The sequence below is a fragment of the Herpailurus yagouaroundi genome, unplaced genomic scaffold (assembly GCF_014898765.1).
Source record: "Herpailurus yagouaroundi ecotype Mexico unplaced genomic scaffold, PumYag 198, whole genome shotgun sequence".
NCBI lineage: Eukaryota > Metazoa > Chordata > Mammalia > Carnivora > Felidae > Herpailurus > Herpailurus yagouaroundi.
In genome coordinates this window covers 9,530,957-9,546,670 of record NW_024412429.1, presented here as the reverse complement: position 1 = coordinate 9,546,670, position 15,714 = coordinate 9,530,957, and the positions used below count along the sequence as shown (strand labels likewise).

At 42.4% G+C, this 15,714-nt stretch overlaps 1 protein-coding gene across 1 annotated transcript in view; it reads left to right on the top strand.

The window, feature by feature from the left end:
* The first annotated feature begins 6,866 nt into the window (after window positions 1-6,866).
* The window catches only part of TMEM181 (transmembrane protein 181), a 75,948-nt gene continuing 67,100 nt past the window's right edge, over window positions 6,867-15,714 (top strand). Inside the window, exon 1 of the mRNA XM_040448746.1 lies at window positions 6,867-7,092. Coding sequence (XP_040304680.1) covers window positions 6,962-7,092 — 131 coding nt within the window. The 5' untranslated portion in view covers window positions 6,867-6,961. The remainder of the gene's footprint in view (window positions 7,093-15,714) is intronic.

Sequence of the window (15,714 nt, the reverse complement as noted above, 5' to 3'; positions counted from 1 at the left end):
AGGCTCTTTCCATAATTTGGCTATCGTTGAGAGTGCTGCTATGAACATTGGGGTACAAGTGCCCCTATGCATCAGTACTCCTGTGTCCCTTGGATAAATTCCTAGCAGTGCTATTGCTGGGTCATAGGGTAGGTCTATTTTTAATTTTCTGAGGAACCTCCACACTGCTTTCCAGAGCGGCTGCACCAATTTGCATTCCCACCAACAGTGCAAGAGGCTTCCCGTTTCTCCACATCCTCTCCAGCATCTATAGTCTCCTGATTTGTTCATTTTGGCCACTCTGACTGGCGTGAGGTGATACCTGAGTGTGGTTTTGATTTGTATTTCCCTGATAAGGAGCGACGCTGAACATCTTTTCATGTGCCTGTTGGCCATCCAGATGTCTTCTTTAGAGAAGTGTCTATTCATGTTTTCTGCCCATTTCTTCACTGGGTTATTTGCTTTTCGGGTGTGGAGTTTGGTGAGCTCTTTATAGATTTTGGATACTAGCCCTTTGTCCGATATGTCATTTGCAAATATCTTTTCCCATTCCGTTGGTTGCCTTTTCGTTTTGTTGGTTGTTTCCTTTGCTGTGCAGAAGCTTTTTATCTTCATAAGGTCCCAGTAATTCACTTTTGCTTTTAATTCCCTTGCCTTTGGGGATGTGTCGAGTAAGAGATTGCTACGGCTGAGGTCAGAGAGGTCTTTTCCTGCTTTCTCCTCTAAGGTTTTGATGGTTTCCTGTCTCACATTCAGGTCCTTTACCCATTTTGAGTTTATTTTTGTGAATGGTGTGAGAAAGTGGTCTAGTTTCAACCTTCTGCATGTTGCTGTCCAGTTCTCGCAGCACCATTTGTTAAAGAGACTGTCTTTTTTCCATTGGATGTTCTTTCCTGCTTTGTCAAAGATTAGGTGGCCATACGTTTGTGGGTCTAGTTCTGGGGTTTCTATTCTATTCCATTGGTCTATGTGTCTGTTTTTGTGCCAATACCATGCTGTCTTGATGATGACAGCTTTGTAGTAGAGGCTAAAGTCTGGGATTGTGATGCCTCCTGCTTTGGTCTTCTTCTTCAAAATTACTTTGGCTATTCGGGGCCTTTTGTGGTTCCATATGAATTTTAGGATTGCTTGTTCTAGTTTCGAGAAGAATGCTGGTGCAATTTTGATTGGGATTGCATTAAATGTGTAGATAGCTTTGGGTAGTATTGACATTTTGACAATATTTATTCTTCCAATCCATGAGCAGGGAATGTCTTTCCATTTCTTTAAATCTTCTTCAATTACCTTCATAAGCTTTCTATAGTTTTCAGCATACAGATCCTTTACATCTTTGGTTAGATTTATTCCTAGGTATTTTATGCTTCTTAGTGCAATTGTGAATGGGATCAGTTTCTTTATTTGTCTTTCTGTTGCTTCATTGTTAGTGTATAAGAATGCAACTCAGAGCTGTTTTTTTTAATAGAGCTACAATACCTCACTCTCCAAACAGTTGGTCTTTAATGGGGTACCTCAGTAGACACTGTACCATATATTGAGTAAAAGTGAATTTTCTGATTTTAGACACATCTGGGATCAAATACCATTCATATTACTTGCTCTGGAATTATGTACATATATTCAACCCCTCTGTGCATCAATTATTTCGAAAAGGTGATAACAGTATAGTCACCTGTAATGGTTAATTTTATGCATCTTTGACTGGCCATGGGGTGCCCAAATTAAATATTATTTCTGGATGAGATTAGCATTTGAATTGGTGGGCTTAGTAAAGTACATTCCCCTCCCCAATGTGGGTAGGTGTCATCCAATCTGCTGAAAACCTGAATAGAGTAGAAATCAGAGAAAGGAAGAATTTGCCCCATTTTTCTGACTCACTATTTGAGCTGGGACATCTTATCTTCTCTGACCCTCATACTTGGACTTATACCATTGGCTTTCTTGGTTTGTAGGCCTTTGGACTAGAACTGGAATCACACCACTGGCTTTCCTGGATCCCCAGCTTACAGGCAAATTGTGGGACTTCTCAGTCTCCATAATCACATGAACCAATTCCTCATCATCTATCTGTCTGTCTGTCTATCTATTTATCTTCTATGTATCATCTATTATCTATCTATCTATCTATCTATCTATCTATCTATTATCTCTCTCTCCCTCTCTCTCTCTCTCTCTCTCTCTCTCTCTCTGTCTCTTTGGAGAACCTGACTAATACACTATCTCTTAAAACTTCTGGGATTGCGGTGTATGACAATACCATCAAGTGCTTATCACAGTGTCTAGCACATGTTATGTGCTGAATAAAATGGTTCTGTTATTATAGTTGTTGGTAATAAAACTACCATTAGTAGTATATCCAGGGAATATCTCATTTAAGAGCCAGAAAAATAAGAAGCATTGCATGGTTTCTTTGAAGAGCAAAGAATTGCACGTTAAGAAAAAAAAAAAACTGGAAAAAACATAAACATGTGGAGGCTAAACACCATGTTACTAAACAACCAATGAGTCAGTGAAGAAATCAAAGAAGAAATTTTAAACATATCTGAAGACGAGTGAAAATGGAAACACAATGGTTCAAAATCTTTGGAATGCAGCAGAAGCAATTTTAAGAGGGATGTTTATAGTGATAACCGGCCTACATCAAGAACAAACAAAAACCAAAGTTAGTAGGAGAAGGAAACAATAAAGATTAGAACAGAAATAAATAAAACAGTGACAAAAAAGATATAAAAGATCAATGAAACCAAGAGTTGGTTCTTTGAAAAGGTAAACAAAATTGATAAACCTTTAACCAGACTTACCGAGAAAAAAAGAGAAAGCACTCAAATCAGAAAGGAATGAGAAGTAACAACTGACATGATAGAAATATAAAGGATTATAAGAGACTATATGAAAAGTTATATGCCAACAATTTGAGCAAACTAGTATAAATGGGTAAATTCCTGGAAACATACAATCTTCTGAGACTGAGTCAGGAAGAAATAGAAAATTTAAACAAATTGTTTACTAATAACAAAATTGATCAGTAATCAACTCTGAACAAACAAAAATCCAGAACAAATGTCTTTACAGATGTATTCTACCAAACATTTAAAGAAGAGCTAATATCTATCCTTCTCAAAAAATTCCAAAAAATAGCAGAAGAAGGACAACTTTGAAATTCATTCTGTGAGGCCAGCATTACCCTGATACTGAAACCAGGCAAAGACACAACAACCACCACCACCACCACCACAACAACAAAGAAAACTACAGGCCAATATCCGTGCTGAACGTAGATGCAGAAGTCCTCAACAAAATATTAGCAAACCTAGTTCAATGATAAATATCAAGTACTATTTATTCCAGGGATGCAAGGCTGGTTCAATATCTGCAAATAAATCAGTGTGATACACCACATTAACAAAATAAATGATAAAAAGCATATGATCACCTCAACAGATGCAGGAAAAAATATCTGACAAAATTTAACATATGTTTATGATAAAACTGTCAACAAAGTGGGTTTAGAAGGAACATACCTCATCATAATAAAGGCCTTATCTGAAAAATACACAGCTAACATACTCATTGGGAAGAACTGAAAACTTTTTCTCTAAGATCAGGAACAAGACAAGGATATCTACTCTTACTTTTTTTTAATGAACATAACCACAACAATCAGACACGAAAAAAATATAGGCATCCAAATTGGTAAGGTAGAAGTAAAACTGTCAGTATTTGCAGATGACATGATACTGTATATAGAAAACCCTAAAGACTCCACTAAAAAACTATTAGAACTAATAAAGGAGTTCAGTAAAATTGCAGATACAAACTTATTATACAGAAATCTGCATTTTAAGAAAATGTTTATTTATTTTGAGCGAGAGAAAGAGAATGAGCAGGGGAGGGGCAGAGACAGAGGGAAAGAGAGAATCCCAAGCAGGCTTTATACTGTCAGTGCAAAGCCCGACACAAGGCTTGATCCCAGGAACCATGAGACCGTGACCTGAGCCAAAAACCAAGAGTCAGACGCTCAACCAACTGAACCACCCAGGTGCCCCAGAAATCTGCATTTTTATAGACTAATAATGAAGTAACAGAAAGAGAAATTAAGAAAATAATCCCACTTACAATTACATCAAAATAATAAATACCTGGGAATAAATTTAACCAAGGAGATGAACTCCTTGCTATATGAAACAACATAAAAAATTTCACAGACATAATATTCAGTAAACAAAGCCAAACTCAGAAAAATTCAGACTATATGATTCTATTAATCTAATATTAAAAAAAATATTTATAGTGATAGAAGCCAGTATAGTGGTTACCACTGGGAGAGGGGTGGCTGGAAAAGGACAAGACAGAGCCTCCGGGGGTGTCCTATATCTTCATGTGGGTGGTGGTTACATAGATAAACACAATATAAAATTTGGGTAATCTATACACATAAAATTGCACATTTTATACTTGTTGTGCCTCAGTTAAAAACCAGAAGGATAGATCAAGAGTCTGAGAAGGAGCTAAATTTCCCAATCTTTTTCCACTCTGTGCAACTAAGCAATTGTCATTCTCTAACTGGAAAGCAGGAAACTAGAGATTGATTCCCTAGGACTATGTAATAGAGGGTATCTGGACTGGGACACACTGGCCACAATCATGGGCAGCTGAACTGTGCTGAAATGGGAATAAAAGATAATCTTCAAAGATAGCCCCAAATAATTCCCCTCCTCTCTTTTGAGCCTGATGTTACTGCTATCAAGGGGTTGAATCATGTTAACTCCCATGAATCTGGACTGGACCTACACTGCTTTGACTTACAGGATGCAGAGAAAGTGACGTCATGGAGCTTCCAAGCACTTCCAAGATATGCTTCATCAATAAGGAGAAAGACGTGGGATCCAAACAGATGAGGGAAGAGAATCCTCAGGGTGATGGTGGAGAGATTGCTTAGATAACAATCGTGCACCAGGCATAGGGCAACCGGTCCAGAACTGGTCAGAAGGCTAAGAAGAGATTTCTCAAAGATGAAATTGATGGAATGCATAATGTATTTGAATATCTCAAGAGTGGAGTTAGGCAATTTTGGGAGGACCTGAGGTTGAATTACAGATTAGTACATAGGCAACTAAGTAATAAAAAAGACCTGGCTAATTCTAGAGGAAATAAAATGTGTAGAAAAGGAAAAGTAATTGTAGTACACTCTATGGCTCAACTGTGCATAACATTTACAATATTATATAAAATGCAGGTGTGTACATGTCATATTTTATCTAGCAGTGTTAGCTCTTTGTGGTGAAAGAGGTAACAAAATAAGTTAGTACCCCATAATTTTGGAGTCAGAGTTTTTGCATTGTCTTCCAAGGGCTACTGTGGTTCAAAGGGAAAAAAAGGCTGAGGCTGGAGAAGTTAGGAAGTCTTCCCAGAGGATTTTTAAGTGTTCTGGTGTATCTTCGAGGTTGATTAATATTTCCCCCAGTGAGAAACTCTCTGTAGCCAGTTATAAAATATTTGAAATATGGCAGATGCTGGTCTCATCCCTATCTCATTTCAGAAAACAAATCAGCATGTATGCTTTCTGAAGCCCTCTTCTTAGAGTGTCTTTCTGCACTGTATTTTGGGTATAGCCCGTTCTGAGCTCTATTCTTTGCCCCCCAGAGATTATTAAATACAAATTTTTAAATACATGAGATGTTAACAAATTAAGGCTAAAACTGAACTGTGCAGGGTACAGGATAATCAGAAGTTATGGGAATGTTTGCAAGACTTGACAAGAGAGCTTGGCTAGCAGACAAAACATTGTTCCAAAATCTAAGGGGAAGGAGGAAATAAAACATGGGGATAGGGCCGCCCGGCTGGCTCAGTCAAGATTGTTTAAAAATAAAAATGTTTTATAAAAAAAGAGCATGGAAGAGTGGGTGAAATTAGAGCATAACATGGGAATTCTGAGAATATGTAAAGGAGTGATGGTTAGAGTCACCTGGGGAGCTTTGAAAAATACAGATTCCGGGGACCTGTATTCTATAATTTATATTCAGTAGTGCAAGTGGTGGCCCAAAATGTATATTTGCAAAATGTTTCCCAATACATAAAAAAGATAAACCTTGTGTGTAAACCTGTCCTGAATTCAGGTGGAAATGCACCGACCTCATGAGGAACAGTTGCTTCTTCACTTATTATTGTGAAAATTCACAAGAGATGACACCATCACCATCTTTAGATAACTAGTCCCACGGAAGATGTGTTAATTTGTAAGTTTCTATTTTATATTCTAGTGTTCAGCTTGTAGAGGATGAGAAACTCCCTTGCCTCCCCCCACCCCCAGATCCCGTGGTTATAGAACGTGTGGGAAGAGGCATCTCATTTGGACACATTCGTTTATCGTTAAAAAATATTTATTATGACATAACCAGAATGGGCTTGGTTTTAAATGTTTTTGCATTAGGCCAAGCAGAACCCAGGGAGGGGGGTGGGGGGGGAGGGGAAAAGCAGTCTGGGGCTGTCCATGGTGCTGAACGTGGAGCAGGCTCCAGCCTTTGACCTGTTCGGTCCGTCTCCAAGCCCCATTTTCCTTTTTTTCTGTCACCTCCAGTTTCTCCCCTTTCCCAACACGATCAGCAGAGAGGATGGCCCTTCATATTTTTGTCCTGGGCGGCAGATGACCTTGTGTTGGATCTCCCCCCCGCTCCTTCTCCCTGGGCGGCGGCCGATGGGCGCGGCACCCACCCCTCCTTAGGCCCCCGCGGCTCGGCAGCGGATCCCATCGGCAGCCCTGCAGGGGCCGGCTCCCCTCGTGTCGCCCCGCCCCACCTCCCCCCGCGCCCCCTCCCCACTTCCCCCGCCACCTGCTCCTCCTCCTTCTCGGTCCCGCCCAGTGCGCTGGCAGCCCCCGATCCCCGGAGCAGGGAAGAGAGAGGGACGAAGGAAGCAATACAAAGGGCGGAGCGGCAGGAGGAGGGGACGCAGGGCTCGGCGCCGGGACGGCGGGCGCGGCACGGGCATGGACGCCGAGTACCCTGCCTTCGAGCCCCCGCTCTGCAGCGAGCTCAAGCACCTGTGCAAGCGGCTCCAGGAGGCGTACCGCGAGCTGAAGGAGGACCTCACGCCTTTCAGAGATGACCGCTACTACAGGTAGGGGCGGGCGGGCCCCCGCCGGCCGGGCTACGGGGAGGCGGCGCGGACCCCGGGCTTCGGGCAGCCCCCGCCCCCGCCCCCGCCTCCGCCCCCGCCTCCCTAGTCCGGGAACCGGGCTGCGCTCCCGGCCTGGCAGGGTCCAGCCCCTGGGCCGCCACCTCACCCCGGCGCGTGTCGAGTAGTGGGAGGAGGGGCGGAAATGGGGGCAGGTCTGTGGATTCTGGCTGCGATCGGGGAGCCGGGGTAAAGAGCTGTATAGCCATCCCCTAGAAACCTGAGCCGAGACTCTCAAATCCGGAGAAGGGGACCCACGGGCTTTCGTCCCTGCTTTGCTCCTCCCTCTCTTCCTCCCATCCTGTCATCCCCTCCCACCCCCCACCCGCAGGCCTACCGCCCCCACGGTCTTGCTCAGGCCTCGCTGAGTCCGGGTTTGGGGAGAGGATCACTCCCCCTCCAGCGTCAGGCAGGGAGGGCCTTGGCATCTCTTTTGAGCTACTCAGGCCCCTGGGCTTTGGTGAAAATCTCTGAGGCTGGGATGTTCCTGAGCGTTGGGGGCAGATGGCCTCAGGGCTAAGCAGCACCTTACTGAAGATGCTGTGGGAGGTCATGGTTGGCAACCCCAAGGAGTTGTTGGTTTGGGCTTGTCTGTGTTCATCTCTGGCACCCTCTCCGTGTAGCTAAGGTGACAGCTAGGAGGGCTGGTAGAGCCCTGCAGCAGGGCAGTGGCCCCTTGCTGTTCTGATGGGAAACCATGTCCATCGGTAGCGAGTGGACTTAGCTGATGTGTTGTGCTGTCATGCAAGAACCCCGTCTGGAGTCTGGAGTCTGGGGCCCTAGGGTGGTTTTGTTACTAACTAGCTCTGTGACCCTGTGAAAGTTATCTGCTGACTTTGCTTTGCAAGCTTCCTCATCTGTAAAATGGGTAGCTTGAACCAGAAGGTTTGTGAGGAGGCGAAAATTCAATGGATGATGTACTTCACTATGTGCTTAAGGATGGAAGTTGTACCGCACAGCTATCTTTGAAGGGGTGATAGTCATTTTTTCACAACAGGCCCTAATAGCCATATATGTGCTAGAAACACATATATCACACTTATCATCAGACCTTTTCAAAAGTCCAATGGCTTCCCAGGGGCTAATCAGCAATATATTGCTGACTGATACATTGGTCAGAGAATTACTGAGTGGAAAAGCCCATTTAAAAGATAAGTGATCCCTGTGGTGAGTCTCTGGATGAGACTCACAATCTGTCTAATGCAGCCCCCCGGGAGACCTGACAGTATGGTAAAAACAAACAAATCAACAAAACCCAGGTAGTTTTCAATCTTATGTTTGATGAATATTCCAGTTTCCTTTCCTACTAATTTGTCACCACTCTATTTTTTTTTCTCTGTATTTATTTTCTTGGGAACATTTCTTTGGCAAGGGATGTAGTGAATAGCTAAATGGTCTTAATTCAGGTAGCAGAGAAGAGAACAAAGCCACACCACTGGTTAATTCACAATTGGATCATCTTTTGTTCATTCACCCATTTATTCAATGAGTAGTCATCGAGTTAACTCTTGTGTTCCTGCTACCATTCTGGGTGTTAGAGATACAGGGTCCCTGATACCATGGAGCTTATAGGTAATAAACAAATGATTACATATTGTAATGAGGGCTAGCAAGATAATAAACCAGGTGCCATGATAAGGAGCAATGGGGGTGCCACTTCAGAGAAGGTAATGGAGAAGGCTTTTAGAGAAAGTGACATTTGACTAAGAATGAAGAATGAGTTGCTCACTAGACAATGAGCTAAGGAGGGAAGTTCCAGAAGAGGGAGTATATGTCCCTGAGGCCATATAAACACGGTATAGTAGTCCCCTCTACTCTGCAAGGGTTATGTTCTAAGACCCCCAGTGAAACCACAGATAGTAGTGAATCCTAGACATACTGTTTTTTCCTATACATACATACCTATGATAAGGTTTAATTAATTTTTAAAATTTCTTTCTTTTTTTTTAATGTTTATTTTTGAGAGAAAGACAGAGCATGAGCGGGAGAGGGGCAGAGAGAGAGGGAGACACAGAATCCAAAGCAGGCTCCAGGCTCCCAGCTGTCAACACAGAACCCTACGTGGGGCTTGAACTTCTGAATTGTGAGATCATGACCTGAGCCGAAGTCAGACACTTAACCAACTGAGCCACCCAGGCTCCCCTAATTGATTTATTTTTTAAAGTTTATTTATTTTTGAGAGAAAGAGTGAGAGAGAGAGTTGGGGAGAGGCAGAGAGCAAGGGAGAGAGAGAATCCCAAGCAGGCTCCATGCTGTTAGTATGGCACCCAATGGGGGACTTGATTTCACAAACCATGACATGATCTGAGCTGAAATCAAGAGTTAGATGCTTAACCGACTGAGCCACGCAGGTGCCCCAGTAGAGTTTAATTTATAAATTAGGCTCAGTAAGAGATTAACAACAACTAAAAATTAAATAGTACAATTATAATATAATCAAGATTGTGTGAATGTAGTCTCTCTCAAAATATTTTACTGTACTGTACTCACCCTTCTTGTGATGATGTGAGATGACAACGCGCCGATGTGGTGAAATGCAGTAAGGTGAATGACATAGGCTTTGTGATGTGACATTAGGCTACTATGGACCTGCTGACCATATATCAGAGGCAGGATTATCTGCAGGTAACTGAAGCGGCCACAGAAAGCAAAACCACAGATAAGGGGGGACTACTGTGTATTTAAGGAATAGACAGAAGACCAGCATGGTCAGAAAAACAGGTAGGGCCAGGTCATATTTAGCCTTGAACGTTAGACCGAGAAGTGTGAATTTCATTAGAATTCCAGTGTGAAGCCATTGAAGGCTTTAAGTGGGGGGAGTGATATGAGCAGTTCGGCTGCCTGTCCTACAGCAAGCATCTGAATCTATGCTTCAGGAACAACTCCACCAGTTGATTTGGATCTTGAAGACCACGAATTTACCATGGTTGGAAGGGGAAAGTGGTGAATTCTGTCCCCCTGCTATGAGAACAAGTCAACTACAGAATGCTTGACAATATTGTGTGTTGGCAGAGCAGTGAGGCTGAATCATGAAGACTGGTTTATAGTGAGGCGATGTTTTAGGTCATCGATCTATCTTCCATTGCTCCACTGGATTTTTATATCAATGGGTTGTACCTTTACAAAACTAGGCGAAATATTCTTGAGCTTCTAAGTTGGGAAGCTGATAGTCACAGCTCCTGCATCTGCTTAGCTGGAAGATGAACTTGCTAGTATAATTTTTGCTCCTGCTTTTCTCACTGCCTTTGTTTCCTCATTAGTGATTTATGATTAAAAGGCACCCTTCCTTTCTCCCCTGGAGGACTGGGCCTTGCTTCATGTGGCTGACAGTTTCCTTGTAATAGGGTACAGCAAGGAAGACAGCTGCTAATGCCCATCTTCAAAAGATGGTTGGTCCCTCCATTAGATGCCATGACTGTTTGCATATTGGCTACATGATTTGGCATCATTGAAAAATGGCAGTCACGTTATCAAAGGACTCTTAGTCATTTGCACAAACTGAGAGATGACAGTGGTACAGCCCAATAGGAAAGGGGGAGTCAGCACCATGTAAGCTGAGTCTGAATCCTGGGTCTAAGTCTCAACTCTACCCTTTGCCAACTCCCTGGCCTTGGGAGTAATCGCTGTAGTTCACTGGTGATAAATTTCCACATAAGAAAAATAAAGCAAAGATTTCATAGGCTCAACTCTTTGTGAAAATAACACTGAAGATGCTTTCCAATACAGACAACAGAAAAACCAAAGCAGGCGGGAGGCAATAAATTGAGTTGTAGATCCAGCAGCCTAATGCTGTTATCAAGTCCTTTCTTTTTAACTTGATGGCACTTGGCCTCCATTGGCCACTAATAATCATGTAAGCTATTGCTTCTTATTGACATTCATGGGCAGAATGGGCTGGCTTCCTCTAAAAGACAAGGGATAACTTGAAGCCTGCAGCAAAACTCCTTGAATCTCATCTATTCTCCCACCAAAATGTAACAATGAAGAAGGCAGACGTGTGTTGACCAGGACAGAACTTTCATACACTGCAGATGGGAAGGTAAATTGGACAAGTCCCATATGTGACTGTTTGTCTAAAGTTGAACATATGCATCCCCTTTGGCCCAGCAATCCCTTTTAGGTATTTACCCTACAGAAATGCTTATACATGTCCTCAACAGACAAGGACTAAAATGTTCATAGCCACACAATTTGTAATACTCTTTAACTGGAAACCAACCTAATACTCATCAACAGTAGAATGGATAAATTTGACTTATTCCATAATGGTATATTATACAGCAAGGAAAGTAAACAACTTACAACTATACACAACAAAAATGAGTCTCACACACACATAACATGAGCAAAAGAAGCTCAGAGTATATACACAGACTATATACTGTTTGATTCTACTTATATATAGTATAAAACAGGCAAAATGACTCTATGCTCTTGGAAGTCAAGGTAGTGGTTACCCATGAGAGAATAGTGAGTGGAAGTGGGCAGGAGAGGGCTTTATGGCTACTGGTAATATTTTGTATCTTGATCTGGGTGCTGGTTACACAGGCATATTCAGTTTGTGAACATCTACCAAGCTATACACACAAAGTGTGTACTTTGCTGTTTGTGTATTATGCTTCAATAGAAAGCTTAAAAGAAAACCAACTCCTGTGTCTCATTGGTGACATCAGGGCCCTTGCTCTTTCTTGAGCTCCTGGGAAGGAAATAGAGGCAAATCAGAGCACCCCAGGAGCTGAGGGTGGGGCTAATTTCCCTAAGGCTTGTGTCCTCAAGGGAGGAGAGGTAGAGAGCAAAACACGGTTGGAACTCATTTAGGAAGAAGATGTGAGGAATGGATACCAGGCAGGCCCCCATGTCCATGAAATACATAGTAAGGAGCTGAAGAAAAATGAAGGACAGTAAATATGTTCCACTGGAGCTCAGCTCTTGGAGACTTTGTGGTTGGTCATTTTGCTGACCCATACTGTGTTTCTCATGTTATTACTTTACCTCTGTAAAATACTACTGCAAAACGAAGATGGGCTTGAATTTTCTTGGCCAGAAAAGTGATGCCAGTGGTCCTTACCCAAGAGGCTTTCAGAAGCAACATTTCGTCACCTTGGTGAATTCATCAGGGCCCAGGGGCCCACCTTTAGTCTTGATGGCCTACTTTAGCCAGCACATCAAGAGAAGGATTCTCATTAACTAAGCTCTGGGCTAATGTACAGAATCAGGATGCCAGTCTATTTACTTGGGTTATGCAGACCCCTGAGAACACAGATAATGGTGGTCATGGCATCACAACCAGGGGATTATTAGATCAGGAATTCCCAATGCTAGCTGCACATCAGGATAACTTGGGAGAGCTTTTGAAAAGACAAATGCCCAGGGGTGCCTGGGTGGTTCAGTTAAGCGTCCGACTTCAGCTCAGGTCATGATCTCATGGTTCATGGGATTGAGCCCCTTGTCAGGCTCTGTGCTGACAGCTCAGAGCCTGGAGCCTGCTTCAGATTCTGTGTCTCCCTCTCTCTCTGCCCTTTCCCTGCTCATGATGTCTCTCTCTCAAAAATAAACATTAAACATTTTTAAAAAAAATTAAAAGGACAAATGCCCAGTAGTACCCTCAAGAATTCTGATTTAAGGGGCGCCTGGGTGGCGCAGTCGGTTAAGCGTCCGACTTCAGCCAGGTCACGATCTCACGGTCCGTGAGTTCGAGCCCCGCGTCAGGCTCTGGGCTGATGGCTCGGAGCCTGGAGCCTGTTTCTGATTCTGTGTCTCCCTCTCTCTCTGCCCCTCCCCCGTTCATGCTCTGTCTCTCTCTGTCCCATAAATAAATAAAAAACGTTGAAAAAAAATTAAAAAAAAAAAAAAAAAGAATTCTGATTTAATTGGCCTGGGCTGGATCTCAGCCAGGATGGAAAAACCCAAGAGGGGTGAGTAGAATGTTTAAGAGCATTAAGCTGAGGGTGCCTGGTACGTCCGTCTCAATGGGCCAGACTTGCCAGCAGGACAGCAATACTGGAAATCATTAGTTAAGGCTCCTCCCCCACGCAAAGCACAGCAGCCGCTGTCACCAATCACCTTGGCTTTTTCCACACTTCTAGGCTGACCTAACTCCCTTTTTAGGTTAATACATCTGTTCAGGTTATAGGTAGGTTTAAAGGTCTGAGGACCATTTTTTCCATTTAAGGCAAACCTGCATATATGTGCTGGTTTTGATGTTAATGACCCATCAGACCCGACCCACCTAACATGATTTTCATATTAATGTTTCAGCTGGCTAACATTTGTCCTTCTTTTCAAGTTATTGGGGACAATTCATTGTAATTAGAGTACTGACCTCTCTCTTTGTCTTTTTTTTTTTTTTTTTGGTGGGAGGAAACGTAAGTATCTCTGATGAGACCATAATTTTAGAAAGGTAGAAAAATCATTTCATTAAACTTGTATGCTTGAGAACTTAGAGTTATGTACAAATCTGGCTCAGCGAGAAAGGCTGGTTTTCTGTTTGGGACAAGACACAGATAGGCCTCAGAAGGGCCCTGGACCAAGGACCTAGCAAACATGTGTATGAGGGGCCAGTGGTGGGCACTAGGACAGGTCAGCAACTCCCAGACCTACCCAAGTCCTCCCAGGGCAGCACCCCTCCCCCATGACTCCTGACTGCTTTCTGCTCCCATGCTCTGGGATCTTGCTCCATCAATTATTCTGTCTTGTTCTCATGTCTCAGTCTTTCCCTCAACTCTGACTCCTTCCCAAATGCTTAGTCCAAACTTCCTTCATCCCAGCCTCCTTGGGTGCAACCACACTGTCTTCTTCAACAAATGTTGGCCTGCCTTCTTCCTCTACCATATTGTCCTGCAATTGAGTTAAGGGTGGTCCCTGCATGTTGGCTCCCATGTTGTTTCCTTCCTCACTGATTTCATAGCAGATGCCTGACTTACTCCCACTGGTGCCTAACTCAAATTCTTACATATCTAATTGCTTTACATATAGCCCCAATATGCATATGTTTAGCTATTTGCAGTCTTCCTGCTTTGTATCCCTGTGAAACAGCACTCAACATCTGCTGGCTATAGATATGGCAAACCCTGTGGCTATAAAAGACCCCAAACTGTTGCTGCCCTTGGGAGTTCTCTGACTCAGAGACTCCTTCCTCCCTCTGCTGAGCAATATTACCAGTACACAGAAGTCTCCTCTTCCATTCTCCCCCCGCCAGGGTTTGCTAGCATTCTTTATTGTGGTAAGGCTGTGTCTAATCCGTCTCTATGTCATGAGCATCTAAAAAAAAGTATATCACACAATAGGTGTGTGATACCTGCTACATTAAAAGCATGAATGAATGAAACAATGGAAGAAGTTTCACTAAATTACAGGCAAGCATATTTGGCCCCAGTTTTTAATAGGTGGAAGCTATGAACTGAAGAGTTCCACATGAGCCCCCAGTACAACTGGGAATTGCTTGCTGGGCAGTAGTTGCTCTGGAGTAACCACCAGGAAGATAACTTTAAAAATATAGTGAAAAATTATTAAAGATATTAAAATTTACAGTAGAAAATATTCAGATAATGCAAAAGAAAACAGTAAAGGGGACTAGAGGAACAAAAAAGACATGAGACATATAGAAGATAAATAAAATGGCAGACATAACTCCAGCTGTATCAATTATAATATGAAATGTGAAGAAACAAAACAATCTATCAAGAGGCAGAGGTTGTCAATGAGATAATAAGCAAGATCCAGTTACATCCTGTCTACAGAAAACACACTTTATTTTTTTAATGTTTATTTATTTTTAGAGAGAGAGAGAGAGAGGCAGAAAGGGAGAGAAAGAATCCCAAGCAAGTTCTGCGCTAACAGACGTGGGGCTTGATCTCACAAATTGTGAGATCATGATCCAAGCCAAAAGCAAGAGTCAGATGCTTAACCAATTGAGCCACCCAGGCACCCCCAGAAAACACACTTTAGATTCTAAGATATAAATGAGTTGACAGTAAAGGATGGAAAAAGATAGATCATGCAAACAGCAAACTTAGAAAAGCTGGTGTGACTATACCACTACCAGATAAAATAGCTTTTAAAATAAAACATGTTACTGAGAGATAAAGAGGAATATTCTATAATGATAAAAGGGTCAAACCATTAGGAGGATATAGCCCTGTAAACTTGTATGCAATGAACAACAGAGCCTAAAATACATGAAGCAAAAACTAACAGAAATGAAGGGAGAAGTAGAAGATTAAAAAATAATAGTCGGAGTCTTCAATACCCACTTTCAATGATGGATGGAAAAACTAACCAAGAGATTGATGATGTTGATAAAAGGCTTGAACAACAGCATAAACCAACTAGACCTACTAGGAATCCATAGAATACAATGCCCAACAACAGTAGAATACAAATTCTTCTCAAGTGTACACAGAGCATTCTCTGGGATAGATCATATATTAGTCCGTGAAACAAGATGTAATAAATTTAAAAGGACTGAAATCAAACAAAAGAAGTTCTGCAACAACCATGGAGTGAAAATAGACATCAATTATAGGAAGGAATTTAGGAAATCTCCAAATGTGGCAATTAAACAAC